This window comes from Pagrus pagrus (assembly GCF_965226575.1).
Source record: "Pagrus pagrus genome assembly, contig: HAP1_SCAFFOLD_62, whole genome shotgun sequence".
NCBI lineage: Eukaryota > Metazoa > Chordata > Actinopteri > Spariformes > Sparidae > Pagrus > Pagrus pagrus.
In genome coordinates, this window is record NW_028175401.1 from 78,722 (window position 1) to 100,079 (window position 21,358).

Here is a 21,358-nt window from a genome sequence, read left to right on the forward strand (position 1 = left end):
TGCTGAAACTGAATCAATCGATGCCAGGCAAATTGATCACCCACCTCTTTATCAGCACAAAAGTCACACACAGCGCCCCGTGGTCCCCCCACACAGTGCAATTAGGCTACGCATGTATCGTGTGTGTGTGTGTGTGGGGGGGGGGGGTTTGCGGGTGTGTGTGTGTGCCAACAGGTGTATCCAAGTAGTAATCAAGCCCATTAGCGCATATATACCCCCGTGGATATAGCCACACACGTGAGAATGGAAGAAACTGGCAGCAAAAGAAACAAGCGGGCACCGTCGTTTACCGCCGAGGAGATGGGCGTCTTAGTGGACGAGGTCTGGCAGCACCGTGATGTTTTATTCGGGGGAACAAGGGGCAAAAAGAACATCACAGTGAAGAACAGTGTTTGGCAGGCCATAGCCGAAAAGATCTCCCCCTCAAGCCCATGTGGCCTGCGTGAAAGTCCTCTCCATCATCGAGAAGACGGCCTCTGAATGCATTAGTGGGGGCATCGATGTTCAGGGGGACGAGGGGCTCTCAGAAAGTGAGGATGAAGAGGAGCCATCCGGGAGCGGAGCAGGGGTGTGCCCGCCCCCAGGAGAGGACGACCCCCACAACAGTGCCCTGTCCCTGCGCGCCAACCAGCAGGGCCTGCTGTCTGCATGCGGGGAGGCTTAACAGGGCAGCCCACAATAACGACCTGCGCCTGCAGCGAGATGCTGGTGGAGAAGCTGGTGGTGCTACGGGGGATAGAGGGCCGACTCGAACGACAAACTGCCCTGCAGGAAGAGATGGTCCGGATAAAGCAGGAGAGGTTGGAGCTGCACCGGAGACAGCTGGCGCTTGCCGAGGCGCAGTTCAACCGTCCCTCCATCTCGGTTCCAATCATCCTTCCCCAGGATTCAGGTACGGGGCATTTCTATTTTGTATCTGCATTATGCAATGTATCCCGTTCAATTTTACTAATCAATCTTCCTTCATTGCAGGTGATGCAGACGCCCAGTAAAGACAGTGCGGAGCCATAATGCTATCCGCAGCTCGAACATCTGCATCCCAGCTGACTTTGCTATCATTAGTAAGAGGATTTAGTAAATCTAATGCTGGGATTCAAAGGAAAATATCTCTGAATGAATGTTTAATTTTCATAGTTTTGGGGGACCATTTCGATAAATTATGATAGTCTAAATAATATAATATAATATAATATAATAGTAGTGACCAAAATAAATTTTGAAATTAGCGCTAGCTAAAAGTAAGTAAAGATATTTTACTGATACTTTTCTAAGTTTGATATATTCCAGGTATGTTGTGCCGTTCTCACTACCAGTGAGTCAAATACAGCAGCCTGGTCAGTTGTCCTATGCTTCTGAGTACGACACTGTAGTTACCCCTCTATCCCATTGTACAGTGATTCCCAAAGTGTGGGCAGCAGCAGGCTGTGGCCCCTGGTGGGCTGTGAAGGTAATTCACAATAAATAAATATGGTTTAAAAAACATAAACACACACAATAAAACTAAAATCACAGGATCGTGACAAGAAATTTCATTAACAGTCTGATGATTGCCTTAATAGATGTGTTCAAAATACACAAATCACAATTTCCCTCAAGATACAGTAGAGGATAAGGAAGATACGATTTGGATAAGGAAAAACTCCCAGCTTTGAATTTACAACTGACAACTTAAGAGCTATTTGAGAAGGTGGTTACATGCTAAAGTTGATACACAAACAATTACCTTACCAACATACAGTAGGCTAGCAAGGGATATTGAGCGGTAGGATAGCAGATAGGGATGCTGATTATCAATCACTGATCGAAACACCGTTAAGAATTTTTTGTCGTATTTAGTTTATTTTTCATGTAACTTGGTGTATACCTTGTCTGTTCCTTTAACTCATAATGTAGCCTTATGTTGGGACCCACAGATGAAGTCATTCATTGTGGATTTCAAAATGGACTCTGAACTGAACTCAGTGTCCCAGAATTCCCCATTCTTCACACCTAGGTGCAATATTTAGCTTTGAGCTACTATTGGTCAGGGTGACAAACCCCCCTCTGATCAGAGAGTCAAAACTCCAGCGCCTTCCTTTGTTCTCTCTCTTCTCCTCAAGCCTCTCCACTCCTTTGACTTCTTATCCTCAAGGGCTCCTCTCCATCCCCCCCCACCGGGCTGCCTGCCCTCAAGATCTCTTCTTCCGGGCTTAACAGCTGCGGAGAGCTGCAAGCTTCATTTGCAGCAGGCCCAAAGAACTTCTCCTCACTGCAGCGGCACGAGGTCCTGCCAGTATTCCTGATCAGTTAGCACCAGCAGCTGCGACACAAAGCTTGCCAGCTAACTTCACCATCTGAGGAACACCAAGCAGGTTAGCACTGAGCTGCTACCCTCGCAAAGGACAGGAGCGAACCTTTTCCTCCTCTGCTGACTTTCATCGGTCCTTGCACAGCAAGAACAGCATTCATTGGAATCCCAACGTTCTCCTGCAACCACCGACACCTTTTCCTTAAAGACTGGTAACATTGAACTGGGCTTAGATAGCATAGCATAGCACAGCTAAGCCCAGGACTTTAAACTCTGATTGATGTAATGCATGTGTGTTCAATTTATGTGTGTCCACTGTTTGAGTGTTATTGTAATCTCAGGTCAGGTTATTGGTAGTTTGCTTTCCTAGACGGCTAATTCTACATTAGTCGATTGATGCTTCACACAGACTCAGGGTCTTTGCATGCAACTAACCATCTTCTATAACCTGGCATCCCGTCACACACACACACACACACACACACACACACACACACACACACACACACACATTCCTTGAGCCTGGAGCATATCAAACCCACATGTGATATCAGTGACCACCATTGTTTCTTTGTTCTGCCAGACACACACACACACACACACACACATACACACACAAACCTGTATATAGTACATGGAAGTTAGTGTGTTTCATCTTTGTAAATAAAAGACTTTTGAACCCACATGTTGTCTATTTAATATTGTACAAGAGTGATTGTTGCCAACCTCTACTTTGTCAAGAGCTCCAAAATCCTTCAACCATTACTTGCTGTTATGGTAATTGGTTGTAGTTATTAAGTTCATTATTAATCAGAGTTACAAACAGTTTAGTACCTTTTCTGAGACTGATTTGGTGAATTGGCTTTTTTTCCCTTCTTCAAGGGTGGTGCCCCGAGGTGATCTAATGTAAATTGGAACTTATTAGTAATCATAATTTATAATTATCCCTGATAATCATTAATTATTATTGATAGCCAAATTTAACCCCAAACTCCCTATTACTGTTGCATGAAGCACTACATTATGGTGGCTCGTGTGTTGTGAGCACAACACTTATGTTTAAAGTGTTTTCCATAAAACAATATTCATATTTCATATATTATTAATGATTAATTGATAATCAGCAAAGTATCAATTAAAGAAATTGTTTAAAATGTACATCCCTAGTAGCAGATACTACGAGCAGTGTTACTTTTAAAGCCCCACTCCAATATCCAGTGTTACTTCATTATTAACAGTTTTGTTGTAACATTCTTTTCTAACAGACTATGAGCATTTCTCAATACCAAGAATGCAAAGAATGGACTTGTGTTCTTGAGGAGAATGTTCTTGCTAGTCGTTCTCCGAAGAATGAACTCCGGAGATCACAAGAATACAGAATGCTCCGTTTTCAGTTTTGAGACGATGCATTCTTGTGGAGCCAAATGCAGCCTGCACTGATTAAACAGCTGGGCGTTATCATCCAAAACAAGTGCTCTCTCTCTCTCTCTCTCTCTCTCTCTCTCTCCTGTGTATGTGACATGTAAATAAATAAATACACACGTACATAAAGCAGCAACAACCTTCATTCGTTGTACATAAGTATGTTATTTATTTTATTTTTAAGTGCTTCTCAATCTCACGAGCCAACAGCGGGAAAAAAAACCCGCGAAAAGGCTGTTGTTTGTAGATGATCGCCATTGTGGATTTGTGGATTGTGTAGTTAGTAGAGTATTACCACCGTTAAATATGGACCGGCAAGTGTTGCTAGCTGTCGCGGTCGGTATTCTTTACTGGGAGGCTGAGGAGGAAGCTGCTGAGCTGAGGGGGCGTCTTCAGCGGAGGAGAGCCAGGATGAGGAGGAGGAGTCTGGAGAGACCTCGCGCTATCCTAGCCTTTGCTGGATTCGTAAGTTATCTTTTCTTCGGGAGCACTTGGTTTTCCATTCATATTAAAGTTAACAAAATAAATATGGTACGGTTTAGAAGTATTATTATAAATATTAATGTATGAAACAGGATTAACAGGGTCCGCCCCAAACTGTTTAGTAATAGTAACGCTATAGACCCACCCCTTTCATTCATAAATTTCCTACTATGCTACTATACTTGATATGTGATACCTAGCACCACCTACTGGTGAAATCATGGGGGGACCCAACAATTACAGGTGAAATAGAGGAGCATATTAAGTTGTATAATTTCTTTATTTCTGATATCTGATACAAGTCTGATAAGTCTTGTGTAATGAATCAAGTGAAGCTCATTTGTATAGAACACAAAACATACATTAAGTTTCATGAGAGAACTATAAATACATTTTTACAGCATGTGTTTAAATTCATCAGTCTATTCAAATATTCATAGTTGATAGTTAAAAGCAAGTCATTAATAAATAAATAAATACATTCAAATATTATTTCATAAAGTAATAAATAAATAAATAAATTCAAATATTATTTCATAGTTTTACTAATTAAAAAATATTTTTTATTTTACTACAGGATCATTCTCCTCGAATGTATGCACAAGTTAACAACACTGTGCCCATCCTCTGCGCCTTCTTCTCTGAGGAGGCTGACCTCAAACCAGCCTTCAGGCTGTCAAGGGAGACCATCAATCTGTTGGTCCAGATGTTGCCCCGGCTAAAGCCACATGGCAGGAGCCACGAAATTGAGGTGGCTGTCTCTCTGTACTGGCTGGCATGTGGCACTTCCTACAGGGTCACGGCAGACATATTTGGAGGCCATGATGGGCATCCTCCACAAGGCTATCCATTTCCCCAAGCCTGAGGAGATGGAGGAGGTGGGAGCAGGTTTTGCTCGGCTGGCTGGGCATGAGGCTTTTCCGGCGTGCAGTTGGAGCCATAGATGGATGCCACATCCGGCTTGTCCCACCTGCGGAGCAGAAGAAGAGCAACAGGGGATTTTTGCATTTTTGGATGTTTACATCGGCAACACGGGGTCAGTCCACGATGCCCTTGTCCTCCAGAGGTCTCCTATGTACAAACAGTCCCTCTACTCACCAGCTGGCTTCTTCCTCCTGTGAGACGGGGGGTACCCTTGCCTGCAGCATCCGGTGGCCCTCATGACTCCCTACCGTCAACCTGTAGCAGGTGAGAGAATAAATTATTTATTACAGTTGTTACTTTGAATTTGAATTCCTGGATGTATTCTACATTACCTGTATTTTAATCAACAGGCCAAGTTGAGGCCCGTTTCAACAGGCATCACGCCAAGGCCCGCAACATTATTGAGTGCACCTTCGGGTTGCTCAAAACCCGCTGGAGAGCCATCTTCCTCCGGGCTTTGGAGATCCGGGCTCTGTTCGCCCCCAAGGTTGTTGGAGCATGCTGCATCCTCCACAACCTTTGCCTGTTAGCTGGTGACATCCAGGAAGAGGAGGAGGCAGAGGAGGATGACTGGGAGGATGAGGAAGCTGGGGGGAATGCTGCCCAAGGTCAGGAGCTGTCGGGAGTCAATCTCAGAGGCAGACTTGCTGCCGAAGAGTCTGCCCCTCAAGAGCTCCCGGCATTTCTGAGGGAGCATGATTACTAAAGAAAAACCCCAAATTCATAATCAGTTCAATAATTATTTGTAATTTTAATTAATGTTAATTGTAAATATTGTTTTGCTGATTAATTAAACATATAACAATGGTTAATTGTAAATATTGTTTTGTTGATTAATTAAACATATAACAGTTAGTTAAACATATAACAATGGTTAATTGTAAATATTGTTTTGTTGATTAATTAAAAATGATTGTATAGTTTATCTCAATTAAAAATGATTATATTATGTGTATAGTTAAACATATAACAATGGTTTGAAAAAACACCTGTAAGTAAAGTCAACCTCCCAATCAGATTTCAGTTTCAGAAGCGTTTGTTGTGACCACCGTTACAAGCCTTGGTGCCTCGATTTGTCTAGGAAGACGTTTTACCTCTCATCCAAGAGGCTTCATCAGTTCATGTTCGCTGACCAGGCTGAGACTGGTCCAAGGTCCGAGGACCAGTCTCAGCCTGGTCAGATGCGAACATGAACTGGCAAATAACTGACAGATAACCAAGTCCAGTTGCGTTTCGAATTTCTTTGAGACCACTTCATTCACAACTCAATACTCACACTATTTAATTGACAGAATAACAATAAAACAACAACAAAGAACTACATTTAAAAATTACCTACAACTACTACGTATATACACTATTTACATTTTCTCCACAAGCCTCTCAAAGAGAGACAAATACTTGTCAGCTCTCTGACTTGCTGCCCTCTCCCTCTCTTCTTCCCTCGCCTCTGCCCTCTTCTCCCTCTCTTCCTCTTTTTCTGCCTGCTCTCTCAGAAAGTCCATCAGCTGCCCACTGGCCCTGGCGGCTTTTCCCCTTCTCTGGGAGGGGCAGAGGACGGGAGGGTGACAACACCACCTGTAGCGGGGGTCAGATTGGCCGCAACTACCAGGGGCGGACTAATGGAGTGCTGCCCCTGGAGTGCGGCATCCATCTGACCATACCATGGCCAGATGGCAGCTGTCACCCCTCCTGCCTCCACCCCTTTCCCCGTTGGTGGGTCCCTAAGCTCCTAAAAAAATAAAAATTCACTGAATGAATGTTGCCATGTCCAACTTGTTTACTGAAAAGTAGATAGAATGGTGGTACCTTGTACTTTTCTTTCAGGTTATTCCACTTCTTTTGCGCCTGTTTGGGGGTGACAGGCACAGCACTGTCTCTCACAAAGACTCTGGATAAAGCACACACATTCACACAAAAAAGGACAACTTAAACATATTATTACACATTGAGAACACGTTAACAAAGATATTACAGTGACTAACACACAAGCTGACAGAGACTACTGAATGTGATGTAGTTAGGATGATTGCACTTACATGCATGCAAGGAAGAGAATAGAGAATCATTATTCTCTTCCTTGCATTCATGTAAGTGCAATCATATTATATAGTGAATGTCTGTGTAAATACAAATACTTCATCAATAGTTATATTGATAATATATAGTTAATATTGTTAGTACAAACTAGTATATCACTTAGGTTGATAACTACACCTGTACTATTGCTGTTGCCCTTCACTTGTACTTTGTGGCACTTTAAGTCATTTTTGTTCACCAGGTTACAATTCACACTACTTATTTGATTTGTAGTATTATAAACATTTAGTTTAGCTTTATACTATATTTTTCTTTTATTCATTTAGGTTGCATCAAACTATTTTAAGAGGCTGTGAAGTCTGGCACAAACAAACACACCACCGGACCACTGCTCCTCGTATAAAAACACATAAAAAGCTTACTCACTCCCATCCGGTTTTAGACGAATTCCTCCATCTGGTGAAGAGGGCTTCGTTAGCGGCTCTCCATTTTATGAGAGCTGCGGTTTCGTCAGTTGTCCCTTGATTGAAGTTAAAACAATACAAAAATCAACCAAAATACAGGTCGTTAAACATTTGGCTAGGCTAAGTATAATCTCTTGAACTGACGTTAGTTTACATTATAATTACTCGGATATTAATTTGACGGAATGGCAGCTGTACGAATATGAATTGAAACCGGGGAGAACGGAGGAGCCTGATCCGGGGCCGGGGAGCGACTGAGCAGGAGAGGGAGACCAAAAAAAAAGACATAACATACACACACATGCGGGGCCGTAACACCATGCATGATGTACACTTATTTACGTTTGAAGGCACGGACCACAGCACCAAGCACGCAGCACGAAATACACAGACCACAGTTCGAGTGGACAGACCACAGAACGAGAGCACAGTATACAGTACACAGCATACACACACAGACCACAGCGTACCGTGTAGATAGATAGTTTATTTCGAACATGTAAAAACCAAAATTATCATGTACAAGGTAAACATAAACTGAAAACTATAAATTCTGTTTACATATCCGAAAAGGAATGGGAGGAAGGATAAACTTATTTTATTCCACCCCCTTTTAATAAATAATACCACTGAAATACTTAAAAACAATATACCCCTATTGATTATCAAACACCTGCCTCATTTCTGTACCTTGTAAAAATCATCTCCTTATTTTAAAAAAAAAACTGGTTTATGTTTGGACATTCCCTGAGCGTCCCCTCCAGACTGTTCCATACCGTTCTAGTTTCTTGAATAATATATCATGGTTTTAGGTCTATGAATATCTCAACTGTATACTCTTTTTGGTCTATTGAATTTGTTAGTTCCTCAACTGAATCGATTAATGCCAGTGATGTTGCTCTGTTCGATCTAAATCCATATTGACTTTTAGTGAGTAATTTGTGTTATTTATGAAACTGTCCAGTCGGTTATTGAAATGTTTTTCTAGAATTTAAGAGAATCTATAGTAATGACACAGGTCTGTAGTTTGTGAATTGGTGTTTGTTCCCAGTTTTGTACAGAGGTATGATCTTTGCTATTGTCATTTTGTCTGGAAATGTCTGGATCTGGGATTTCAGAATCAGAATCAGAATTCCTTTATTTGTCCCGCAAATGGGGAAATTTCTTTGTCACAGCAGCCAAAGGACAGTATCACACTTAAACAGTAATAAAAGTAAAAAATAAACAATATAATAAGACATAAGAAATAGAATTTAACTGGTATATACATAATATCTACAATATGAAATTGGTATTTACAATATGACATAGTATTTATTATTTATAATATGGACAGTGTAAGTTTAAACAGTTGGTATTTTTATTTACAAACAATAAATAATAAATATGGATATTAAAAATGGTCCAATTTGTGCAAAACAGAAAGTGTGTGGATATGTGCAGAGTTTTTTATTGTACAATGCACAGTGAGGTCTACTGGGAGCAGTGCTGGTTGTAGACTCTGACATCAGCAGGAAGGAAGGACCTGCGATACCTCTCCTTCACACACTTGGGGTGTATCAGCCTGTCACTGAAGGAGCTGACCAGTGCTGTGATAGTGGCCTGTAGGGGGTGGGACTCCTTCACCAGCAGCGATGATAGCTTGGCCATCATCCTGCTGTCTCCCACCACCTGCACTGGGTCAAGATTTGTTCTGCTAGGTCAGGTCCAACACTAACAAAACATTTATTAAAGCTGTTAACTACTTCATTCATATCGTACTTTTCAGTGTTATTGATAATAAAATACTTAGGATAACTTAATTGTTTAGAGCTATTTTTTATTACAGTCTTCAGTATGTTCCATATACCTTTAATGTTATTCTTATCATCTAATAGTTTGTATACTATTCTTTCCGAGCTATTCTTATAAAAACAAGTTAACTAATATTATATTTTTTTTCTGCCTCCTTGATTCTCTGTCTCATACTTTCTCTGTACAGTGTATTTCTCTTTTTGCAGGCATTCTGCAAACCCTTTGTGATCCAAGGATGATCAGCATATTTTAGTTTCCTATTAATTTTTATCATAGTGTTTTAAATATTTTTAAGAATTCATCATATGCACTATTTATATTATTGCTATTGTATACAATATCCCAGTTTTGCACCATTAGGTCATTTTTGAATGCTGTTATCGATACTTCTGTTCTCACTCTCCTGTACACAGTTTTATTGTCAAGTCAAGTCACAAGACAAGTCACAATTTATTTATAAAGCACATTTAAAACAACCTCAGTTGACCAAAGTGCTGTACAATTGCAAAAGCACAACAAAGTTAATCACAAACACTACAACAAATAATTAAAACAACACAAGGGATAGTAGTCATTTTAGTAGTCATTTTATTTTAGATTAAAAAGAGAGAATAAAAAAGGAGTAAAAAAGAGAGAGAGAGGGAAAGAAAAAGAGAGAGCCAAGATTGCTTGCTTAGCTGGGAGTGAACGCCAAGGAGAAAAGATACGTTTTTAGGAGTGTTTTAAAATGTTCAACAGACTGTGCAGCTCTAACATGGAGAGGTAGGCTGTTCCACAGCTTAGGAGCCGCGACTGAGAAGGCTCTGTCTCCACGAGTGGAGAGTCTGGACCTGGGTACTGCCAGGAGCACGTAAGTGCCCTAGCAGTGGTGTGCAACTGTAAAAGCTCAGATAAATAAGGTGGTGCCAGACCATTCATACATTTAAAAGCAATTAATAAAATTTTAAACTGAATCCTAAAATTAATAGGCAGCCAGTGCAAAGATGCAAGGACAGGAGTAATGCGCTCGCGTTTTTTCCTTCCAGTCAGCAGGCGGGCAGCCGCATTTTGAACAACCTGCAAGCGGCGCAGTGCTTTCTGGTCAAGGCCAACAAACAAGGAATTACAATAATCTAAACGTGATGTAATAAAGGTGTGAATTAATCACTCAAATACATTTTTTGGGAGATAAACATTTGCTTTTGCCAACAGCCTTAGTTGGAAGAAGCTTGTTTTGACTATGGAGGATATCTGCTTGTCAAACCTAAAGTCACTCTCTAAAATAACACCAAGGTTCCTTGCAAAAGGATGACAGTAAAACTTAAGGGAGCCAATGGCGCCGTCACATCCATCAAGCAGATTTTGTTGACCAAATAAAATGATTTCAGTTTTGTTTTTGTTTAAAGACAGAAAATTAACTTCCATCCAAGTTTGGATATCTTTAAGGCAGTCTAGTAGAGTCTGAACAGAGGCTCGCCCATTTATCTTTAGGGGTAAATAGATTTGTACATCATTGACAAAACAATGAAAAGAGATGTTGTAATTTCTAAATATGGATCCCAGAGGCAACATATATATCGAGAAAAGGAGTGGGTCCAAAACAGAACCTTGGGGCACTCCACAACTTAGAGGGGAAGTGGCTGAAAAATGCTGGCCAAGCTGAACAGAGAAGCTCCGGTCTGAGAGGTAGGACTGAAACCACTTAAAAACAGTGCCCCTAATGCCCACACAGGTGTTCAAACGTGACAGAAGAATTTTATGATCCACTGTGTCAAAGGCAGCTGTCAGATCTAAAAGGACCAGGACAGCAGAGTTACCAGAGTCAGCTTTCAAAAGAAGGTCATTAAACATTTTTAAAAGCGTTGTTTCTGTGCTGCGGCGTGACTTAAACCCAGACTGGAACTTCTCTGAGATACCATTTTGATCAATAAAAGACTGAAGCTGTTCATATACCACCTTCTCCAAGACCTTAGAAAGAAAAGGAAGCTTGGAGATGGGCCCTAAAGTTTGATAAAACTGTTTGGTCAAGGTTATGCTTTTTGATGAGGGGCTGGACCACAGCATGTTTTAAAGCAGCTGGAACACAGCCGGTCATCAAAGATAAATTCATCAGGTCCATAACACGAGGGCCAATGATATGGAAAACCTCCTTAAAAAGGCGGGGGGGGGATGCTGTCAAGAGGACAATAGAAAGGCCTGAGGTGCTGTACAATATCAGTTAAAGATGGGAGGGAGACTTGCTCAAAATTCTCAAAGACAGCAGGGCATATAGGAGGGACAGCAGGATCTGATGCAGACGGCAAAAGAGAGGACCTAATAACAGAAATTTTATCAATAAAGAAATTCAAGAAATCTTCACACAGTTTGGATGAAGGAATAATAGCACTGTGATCACAGGGGTTCAAAATATTATTCAAAGTACTAAAGAGAAACTGAGGCTTATGGTTGTTAGCTGACACAAGATTGGATAGAAACTGACTTTTAGCAAATTTGACAGCATTTTGATATTTGATCAGACACTCATTTAAGATTTCTATGGAAACTTGTAGATGATCTTTTTTCCACTTTCTCTCAGCAGGTCTGCATGTGCGTCTTAATGTGCGAGTGGTGTCATTAAGCCAAGGCTCTCCTACTCGCTTAGAGCGTTTGCACCTAAAGGGAGCCACCGACTCTAATATGTCAATACAGGTACCATTAAACATGTCCAAGAGCTCATTAAGAGTGAGACCACAGTCGTGATCCTGCAGTACAGAGTCGCAAAAGGCTGCAGAGAATTCGCAGGCAGTTGAAGGGTTAATTGTGCGCACACGGAGCTCCGTGGCGCACAATTTAACCGGGGGATGAGGCAGTGTGATATTGAATAAAACAGCAAAGTGGTCAGAGATGTGTGTGTCAATCTCAATGACATTTAACTCCAGACCGAATGACAATATGAGGTCCAGTGTGTGTCCCTTTTCATGTGTTGGGTCAGATACAGACTGAGTAATATTAAGGTAGATTAGTCTTGTAGTCATTGTCATACACTGTAAAAACTGGCAGATGGTCACTGATGTCACTAAAAATATAACACACACACACACACACACACACACACACACACACACACACACACACACGTAGATGTTGCTCGCTGCACTATACTGTATAGTATACTGTAATACATACAAGCAATGATATATACCTATAAAGTCTCCCTAAATGTCCCACCCACAGCACTCTTTGTATATATAAACTGTATACACACAGTCCACATACACAGTATACGTATACAGTCCACAGGATATGAAAAGAAGGATTGGCTGACTGTGGCTATTCTGAAGAGACTGTTGCCAGTGTGGGGAAACGAACCCACCATAGATGATCCGTCAGATTCATAGTCCAGTATTTCAGTTTCAATTAAATTCTTTATTGGTGATTGAGCATGATTGCAAACTTAATTAGGTGTGGTTTTCCTATAAAAGGAAATAAACAACAGAAATAATAGCGAAGGCTTTGACCATCTGGAAGCCCCCGGCAAAGGCACGGACCGCCGGCGGCGAAGGCTCGGACCCTCTGAAGCCGGAGGCGAAGGTGGCTAGAACCCTCTGAAAGCCGGCAGCGAAAGGCGGCTGGAACCCTCTAGAGGTCGGCAGCCAAGGCTCAGACTCTCTGGGAGCCGGCGGTGAAGGCAGCTGGAACCCACTGGAGGCCGACGGCGAAGGCTTGGACCCTCTGGAAGCCGGCGGTGAAGGGGGCTGGAACCCAATGGAAGCTGGCAGCAAGGGCGGCTGGAACCCACTGGAAGCTGGCGGCAAGAACCCTCTGGAAGCCGGCGGCCAATGATCGGACTCTCTGGAACCCAATGGAAGCCGGCGGCGAGGGCGGCTAGAAACCTCTGGAAGCCAGCGGCCAAGGCTAGAACTCTCTGGAACCCACTGGAGGCCGGCGGCCAAGACACGGACCCTCTGGAAGCCGGCGACGAAAGTACGACCTGCAGCGTGAAATACACAGACCACAGAACGAGTACCCAGTACAAATGCCGCATACACAGACCACAGTACGTACACCGAATACACAGAATAGAGTACACAGACCACAGTACATAGTATACAGCATACACACAGACCACAGTAAAAGTCCACGGTATACGTATCAATCCGAAGTGCACATACACGGTATACACAACAGCCCACAGAATACATACAGTCCACATAATAGTCCACAGTATGAATACAAAGTATATATAACAGTCCACGGTATCAATCCACAATATACATAACAGTCCACGGTATACACAAGAGTCCACAGTGCACAGACACGGTACACATAACCGTGCACACAACAGTCCACAGTATGAATACAAGGTATATACATAACAGTCCACAATATGAATCCACAGTACACACAGTCCACATAATAGTCCACAGTATGAATACAAAGTATACACAACAGTCCACATACATAAAAGTGCACACAACAGTCCACATAATAGTTCACAGTATGAATACAAAGTATACATAACAGTCCACGGTATAACTCCACAATATACATAACAGTCCACAGTATGAATACAAGGTATATACATAACAGTCCACGGTATAAATCCACATACAGGGTATACATAACAGTCCACATACAATATACATAACAGTCCACACAGTCCACATAATAGTCCACAGTATGAATACAAAGTATACACAACAGTGCACATAACAGTCCACGGTATAAATCCACAATATACATAACAGTCCACGGTATGAATACAAGGTATATACATAACAGTCCACAATATGAATCCACGCTAACACAGTCCACATAATAGTCCACAGTATGAATACAAAGTATACACAACAGTCCACAGTGCACGTACATGGCATAACAGTGCACACAACAGCCGACATAATAGTTCACAGTATGAATACAAAGTATACATAACAGTCCACAGTATAACTCCACAATATAAATAACAGTCCACAGTGCACATAATAGTCCACAGTATGAATACAAAGTATACACAACAGTGCACATACATGGCATACATAACAGTGCATACAACAGTCCACAGTATGAATACAAAGTATACACAACAGTCCACAGTGCGCATACATGGCATACATAACAGTGCACACAACAGTCTACATAACAGTCCACGGTATAAATCCACAATATACACAACAGTCCACATAATAGTCCACAGTATACACAACAGTCCACATAATAGTCCACACACAGTCTACATAATAGTCCACAGTGCACACAACAGTCCGCATACATAACAGTGCATACAACAGTCCACAGTATGAATACAAAGTATACACAACAGTCCACAGTGCGCATACATAACAGTGCGCATACATAACAGTGCACACAACAGTCTACATAACAGTCCACGGTATAAATCCACAATATACACAACAGTTCACACACAGTCCACATAATAGTCCACACACAGTGCACACAATAGTCCACAGTGCACACACATGGCATACATAACAGTCCACATAATAGTTCACAGTAGGAATACAAAGTATACACAACAGTCCACAGTGCACATACATGGCACACATAACAGTGCACACAACAGTCTACATAACAGTCCACGGTATAAATCCACAATATACACAACAGTCCACATAATAGTCCACAGTATACACAACAGTCCACAGTATACACACCAGTCCACAGTCCACATAATAGTTCACAGTAGGAATACAAAGTATACACAACAGTCCACAGTGCACATACATGGCACACATAACAGTGCACACAAAAGTCTACATAACAGTCCACGGTATAAATCCACAATATACACAACAGTCCACATAATAGTCCACAGTATACACAACAGTCCACAGTATACACACCAGTCCACAGTCCACATAATAGTCCACACACAGTCTACATAATAGTCCACAGTGCACACAACAGTCCACAGTGCACACACATGGCATACATAACAGTCCACATAATAGTTCACAGTATGAATACAAAGTATACACAACAGTCCACAGTGCACATACATGGCATACATAACAGTGCACACAACAGTCTACATAACAGTCCACGGTATAAATCCACAATATACACAACAGTCCATATAATAGTCCACAGTATACACAACAGTCCACACACAGTCCACATAATAGTCCACACACAGTCTACATAATAGTCCACAGTGCACACACGGCATACATAACAGTCCACATAATAGTTCACAGTAGGAATACAAAGTATACACAACAGTCCACATAATAGTTCACAGTATGAATATAAAGTATACACAACAGTCCACAGTGCACATACGTGCGCATACATAACAGTGCACACAACAGTCTACATAACAGTCCACGATATAAATCACAATATACACAACAGTCCATATAACAGTCCACAGTATACACAACAGTCCACACACAGTCCACATAATAGTCCACACACAGTCTACATAATAGTCCACAGTGCACACACGGCATACATAACAGTCCACATAATAGTTCACAGTAGGAATACAAAGTATACACAACAGTCCACATAATAGTTCACAGTATTAATACAAGGTATATACATAACAGTCCACGGTATAAATCCACATTATACATAACAGTCCACATACACGGTATACATAATAGTCCACAGTATGAATACAAAGTATACACAACAGTGCACATACATGGCATACATAACAGTGCACACAACAGTCCACGGTATAAATCCACAATATACATAACAGTCCACACACAGTCCACATAATAGTCCACAGTATACACAACAGTCCACATAATAGTCCACAGTGCACACACATGGCATACATAACAGTGCACACAACAGTCCGCACACAACAGTCCGCACAATAGTTCACAGTATGAATACAAGGTATATACATAACAATCCACGGTATAAATCCACATACACGGTATACATAACAGTCCACAGTATGAATACAAAGTATACACAACAGTCCACAGTGCACACAACAGTCTACACAACAGTCTACATAACAGTCCACGGTATAAATCCACAATATACACAACAGTCCATATAATAGTCCACAGTATACACAACAGTCCACACACAGTCCACATAATAGTCCACACACAGTCTACATAATAGTCCACAGTGCACACACGGCATACATAACAGTCCACATAATAGTTCACAGTAGGAATACAAAGTATACACAACAGTCCACATAATAGTTCACAGTATGAATATAAAGTATACACAACAGTCCACAGTGCACATACATGGCATACATAACAGTGCACACAACAGTCTACATAACAGTCCACGATATAAATCACAATATACACAACAGTCCACATAATAGTCCACAGTCCACACACATGGCATACATAACAGTCCACATAATAGTTCACAGTAGGAATACAAAGTATACACAACAGTCCACATAATAGTTCACAGTATGAATATAAAGTATACACAACAGTGCACATACAATGGCATACATAACAGTGCACACAACAGTCTACATAACAGTCCACGGTATAAATCCACAATATACACAACAGTCCACACACAGTCCACAGTCCACATAATAGTCCACACACAGTCTACATAATAGTCCACAGTGCACACAACAGTCCACAGTGCACACACATGGCATACATAACAGTCCACATAATAGTTCACAGTATGAATACAAAGTATACACAACAGTCCACATAATAGTTCACAGTATGAATATAAAGTATACACAACAGTCCACAGTGCACATACATGGCATACATAACAGTGCACACAACAGTCCACGGTATAAATCCACAATATACACAACAGTCCATATAATAGTCCACAGTATACACAACAGTCCACACACAGTCCACAGTATACACACCAGTCCACAGTCCACATAATAGTCCACACACAGTCTACATAATAGTCCACAGTGCACACACGGCATACATAACAGTCCACATAATAGTTCACAGTATGAATATAAAGTATACACAACAGTCCACATAATAGTTCACAGTATTAATACAAGGTATATACATAACAGTCCACGGTATAAATCCACATACACGGTATATATAATAGTCCACAGTATGAATACAAAGTATACATAACAGTGCACACAACAGTCCACGGTATAAATCCACAATATACATAACAGTCCACACACAGTCCACATAATAGTCCACAGTATACACAACAGTCCACATAATAGTCCACAGTCCACACACATGGCATACATAACAGTCCACAGTGCACACAACAGTCCACATAATAGTTCACATTATGAATACAAGGTATATACATCCACATACACGGCATACATAACAGTCCACAGTATGAATACAAAGTATACACAACAGTCCACAGTGCACATACATGGCATACATAACAGTGCACACAACAGCACACATAACAGTCCACGGTATAAATCCACAATATACACAACAGTCCACACACAGTCCACAGTATACACAACAGTCCACATAATAGTCCACAGTATACACAACAGTCCACACACAGTCCACAGTATACACAACAGTCCACATAATAGTCCACAGTATACACAACAGTCCACATAATAGTCCACAGTCCACACAACAGTCCACAGTGCACACAACAGTCCACATAATAGTTCACAGTATACATATAGTCTACATAAATTGTATACAGAACAGTCCAGTCCACATACAGTCTACAGACCACAATAGACATAGCACAGTCTACATACCACCGACCATAGTATACATACCACAGTACGAGGATCTTCTGGAAGCCTGCGGTGAAGGCGGCTGGAACCCCTCTGGAAGCCAGCGGCAAAGCAAGCAGGAACCCTCTGGAAGCCGGCGGCAAAGCCAGCAGGAACCCTCTGGAAGCCGGCGGCAAAACCAGCAGGAACCCTCTGGAAGCCGGCGGCAAAGCCAGCAGGAACCCTCTGGAAGCCGGCAGCAAAGCTGGCTGGAACCCATTGTAGGCCAGCAGCGAAGGCTTGGACCCTCTGGAACCCGGCTGGAACCCACTGGGGGCCGACGGTGAGGGCTTGGACCATCCGGAAGCCAGCGGTGAAAGCAGGGACCATCTGGAAGCTGGCAGCGGAGGCTCGGACCCTCTGGAAGCCGGCTGGAACCCACTGGGGGCCGACGGTGAGGGCTTGGACCATCCCGAAGCCGGCGGTGAAAGCAGGGACCATCTGGAAGCCGGTAGGAACTCGATGGAGGCCAGTGGCGAAGGCTCGAAACCTCTGGAGTACACAGACCAAAGTATGAGTACACAGCATGCAGACCACAGCAGGAAATACATAGAACGAATGCTGAGTACACAGTGCGAGTACACAGTACCAAGTACACAGACCCTCTGGAAGCCAGCGGCGAAACTGGCAGGAACCCACTGGAGGCCAGCAGCGAAAGCTCGGAACCTCTGGAATACACAGTACGAGTACACAGCATACACACAGACCACAGTACGAATACACAGTATGAGTATACAGCATACATACAGACTGCAGTATCAATACACAGTACGAGTACATAGCGTACATAGCATACATGCAGTCCACATACCACAGAACATAGTATACATACCACAGTAAAAAAGGATTGAATCCTCTGGAAGCCAGCGGCGAAACTGGCAGGAACCCACTGGAGGCCAGCTGGGAAGTACACAGACCACAAAACTAGTACACAGATCACAGAACAACTACACAGTACGAATACAGAGTAGACAGGCAGACCCCAGTACCAACAAAGAATACACAGTACGAGTACATAGACCACAGTACATGCAGTCCACATACCACAGAACATAATATACATACCACATAAAAAGGATTGAATACTTTGGAAGCCGGCAGCAAAGGCGTGGACCCTCTGGAAACCGGCAGGAAACCGGCAGGAACCCACTGGAGGCCAGCGGCGAAGGTTCGGAACCTTTGGAATACACAGTATGAGTACACAGCATACATACAGACCACAGTACGAATACACATCATACATACAGACCACAGTACAAGTACACAGCATACACACAGACCACAGAACAAGTAAACAGCACAAAATACAAATTATTATTATTATTATTATTATTACATAAGTTTATGATGAAACCTAAATGCAGTTTAATTCATGGTTCTGCCATCAGACTTTATTGAAATGTTTAAGTTAAAATAGTGGTGAGAGATTACTTCCTGTCGGACTAATGTAAGACGTGAGCCGGAAGTTGTGAGTGAGAATTGAGGAAGAGAAAAAGAGACGAGAGAAACTACTGGCTAATCAGGCACACACGTTAATTATTCTGTATATTTGTGTACGTTTTGTATGGTAAATAATTTCTGAGAGTGATGTATGTGAATTGTGTTTGTTGCAGTTTTCACAGTGCTCCGTAACTTTCAAAGAGAGAAAATAAATTGATTGTGGACATCAGTAAGAGGCGTGATTCCTTTAACCAGAGTAGATACAGTGAAAATGTGTCCTAATCCATCACAAGGCTTCAGAGTTTCTCATCCGACTACGGCTAAGACGAGTGGCAGTGCTTACATCCTGCAGCAAGCTACAGGCAGTGGTGCTACACATCCTGCAGCAAGCTACAGGTTTCGGTGGGCAGCAGTGCTTCTCATCCTGCAGCAAGCTACAGGTTTTGGCGGGCGGTGGTGTTTCTCATCCTGCAGCGAGCTACAGGCATCGTTGCTACACATCCAGCAGCAGCTGCAGGTTTCAGCGGACACGCCGTGGAGCAGTTTCGGGCTACAACGTGAGTCCTCAGGTCAGACTGCAATTATTATGGCTCAGGAAATCGATGGATAGAACATAAACTACCGTTTAATCTCGACAAACAGGAGTAAAGGGATCCTGAACATCAAGAAAAAAAAAAGGGGTCTATTGAATGCTTTAAAAATAACTGCTATTGTTTTGCCGAAAAGACTGCTCAATATTACTTGATTTCATCAAGTTGGGAAAGTTAATTTCAGGTACTAACTAAATATTAAGGTGTCACTTTTGAGTGAAAGTTCAAAATGTCTCAAAATGGTGATAGTCTAATGTCATGTCACAAGGGCAAGATGCAGGAGAGTTAGAGGAAAAAAGGAAAATCCTCTCGTGAAAGACGATTAACACCTAAAATGCAAGAACTGAAAGAGTAACAGTTAATTCAAAATAAGAAATTTAAAGTAACATGAGAAATGGAAAAATATAAAGGAGGTATTAAGCTGGTTTAGATCCTACCTATCTAACAGAACTCAGTTTGTACATGTTAACGATGAATCCTCTTTGTACACCAAAGTGAGCTATGGCGTTCCACAAGGATCAGTACTTGGTCCAATTCTATTCATTTTATATCTGCTTCCTCTTGGTAGCGTTATTAAAAAATATGACATTAATTTTCATTGTTATGCGGACAATGTTCAGTTATACTTATCCTTTAAACCTAACGCAACCAACAAAATTTCTAAACTTCAAGCTTGTCTGCAGGATATTAAAATATGGATGACTCGTAACTTTCTGCTGCTCAACTCAGATAAGACTGAAGTTATTGTACTGGGTCCTAAACATCTTAGAAAACATCTAGTCAATGATACTGTTATTTTAAATGACATCTCTTTAACTTCAGCCCTCACGGTCAGAAATCTTGGTGTTACTTTTGATCAGAATTTATCATTTGACTCTCACATTAAAGAAATCTCAAGAACTGCCTTTTTTCATCTGCGTAACATTTCCAAAATCAGATCCCTTCCATCTCTAAAGGATGCTGAAAAATTAATTCATGCATTTGTGACTTCACGACTTGACTACTGTAACTCTTTACTGTCGGGTTGTCCGAGTAAGTCACTAAGGACACTCCAATTAGTTCAAAAACACTGCTGCCCGTGTCCTGACCGGGACGAGAAAAAGAGACCATATCTCTCCTGTCTTGGCTTCTCTACACTGGCTCCCAGTAACTGCTAGAATAGATTTTAAAGTTGTCCTCCTAACATATAAAGCACTACATGGTCAGGCACCCTCATATCTTTAGGACCTTATAG

General features: G+C 41.8%; 1 protein-coding gene across 6 annotated transcripts in view; it reads left to right on the forward strand.

Moving 5' to 3' along the window:
• LOC311253891 (uncharacterized protein) overlaps window positions 1-5,935 on the forward strand; it is a 49,997-nt gene extending 44,062 nt beyond the window's left edge. For 2 of the 6 annotated variants that reach the window (XR_014622016.1, XR_014622017.1), the window contains 2 exons: window positions 175-892; window positions 973-2,970. Coding sequence is in view for 1 of the 6 variants with exons in the window: in XM_084384358.1 (XP_084240484.1) it covers window positions 5,353-5,380; window positions 5,467-5,822 (384 nt within the window). In the remaining 5 variants the exon portion in view is untranslated. Of the gene's footprint in view, window positions 1-174; window positions 893-972; window positions 2,971-4,769; window positions 5,381-5,466 lie in introns of those variants that run through there. The other 4 variants (XM_084384358.1, XR_014622018.1, XR_014622019.1 and 1 more) reach the window with 4 other exon arrangements.
• Window positions 5,936-21,358: the final 15,423 nt, after the last annotated feature.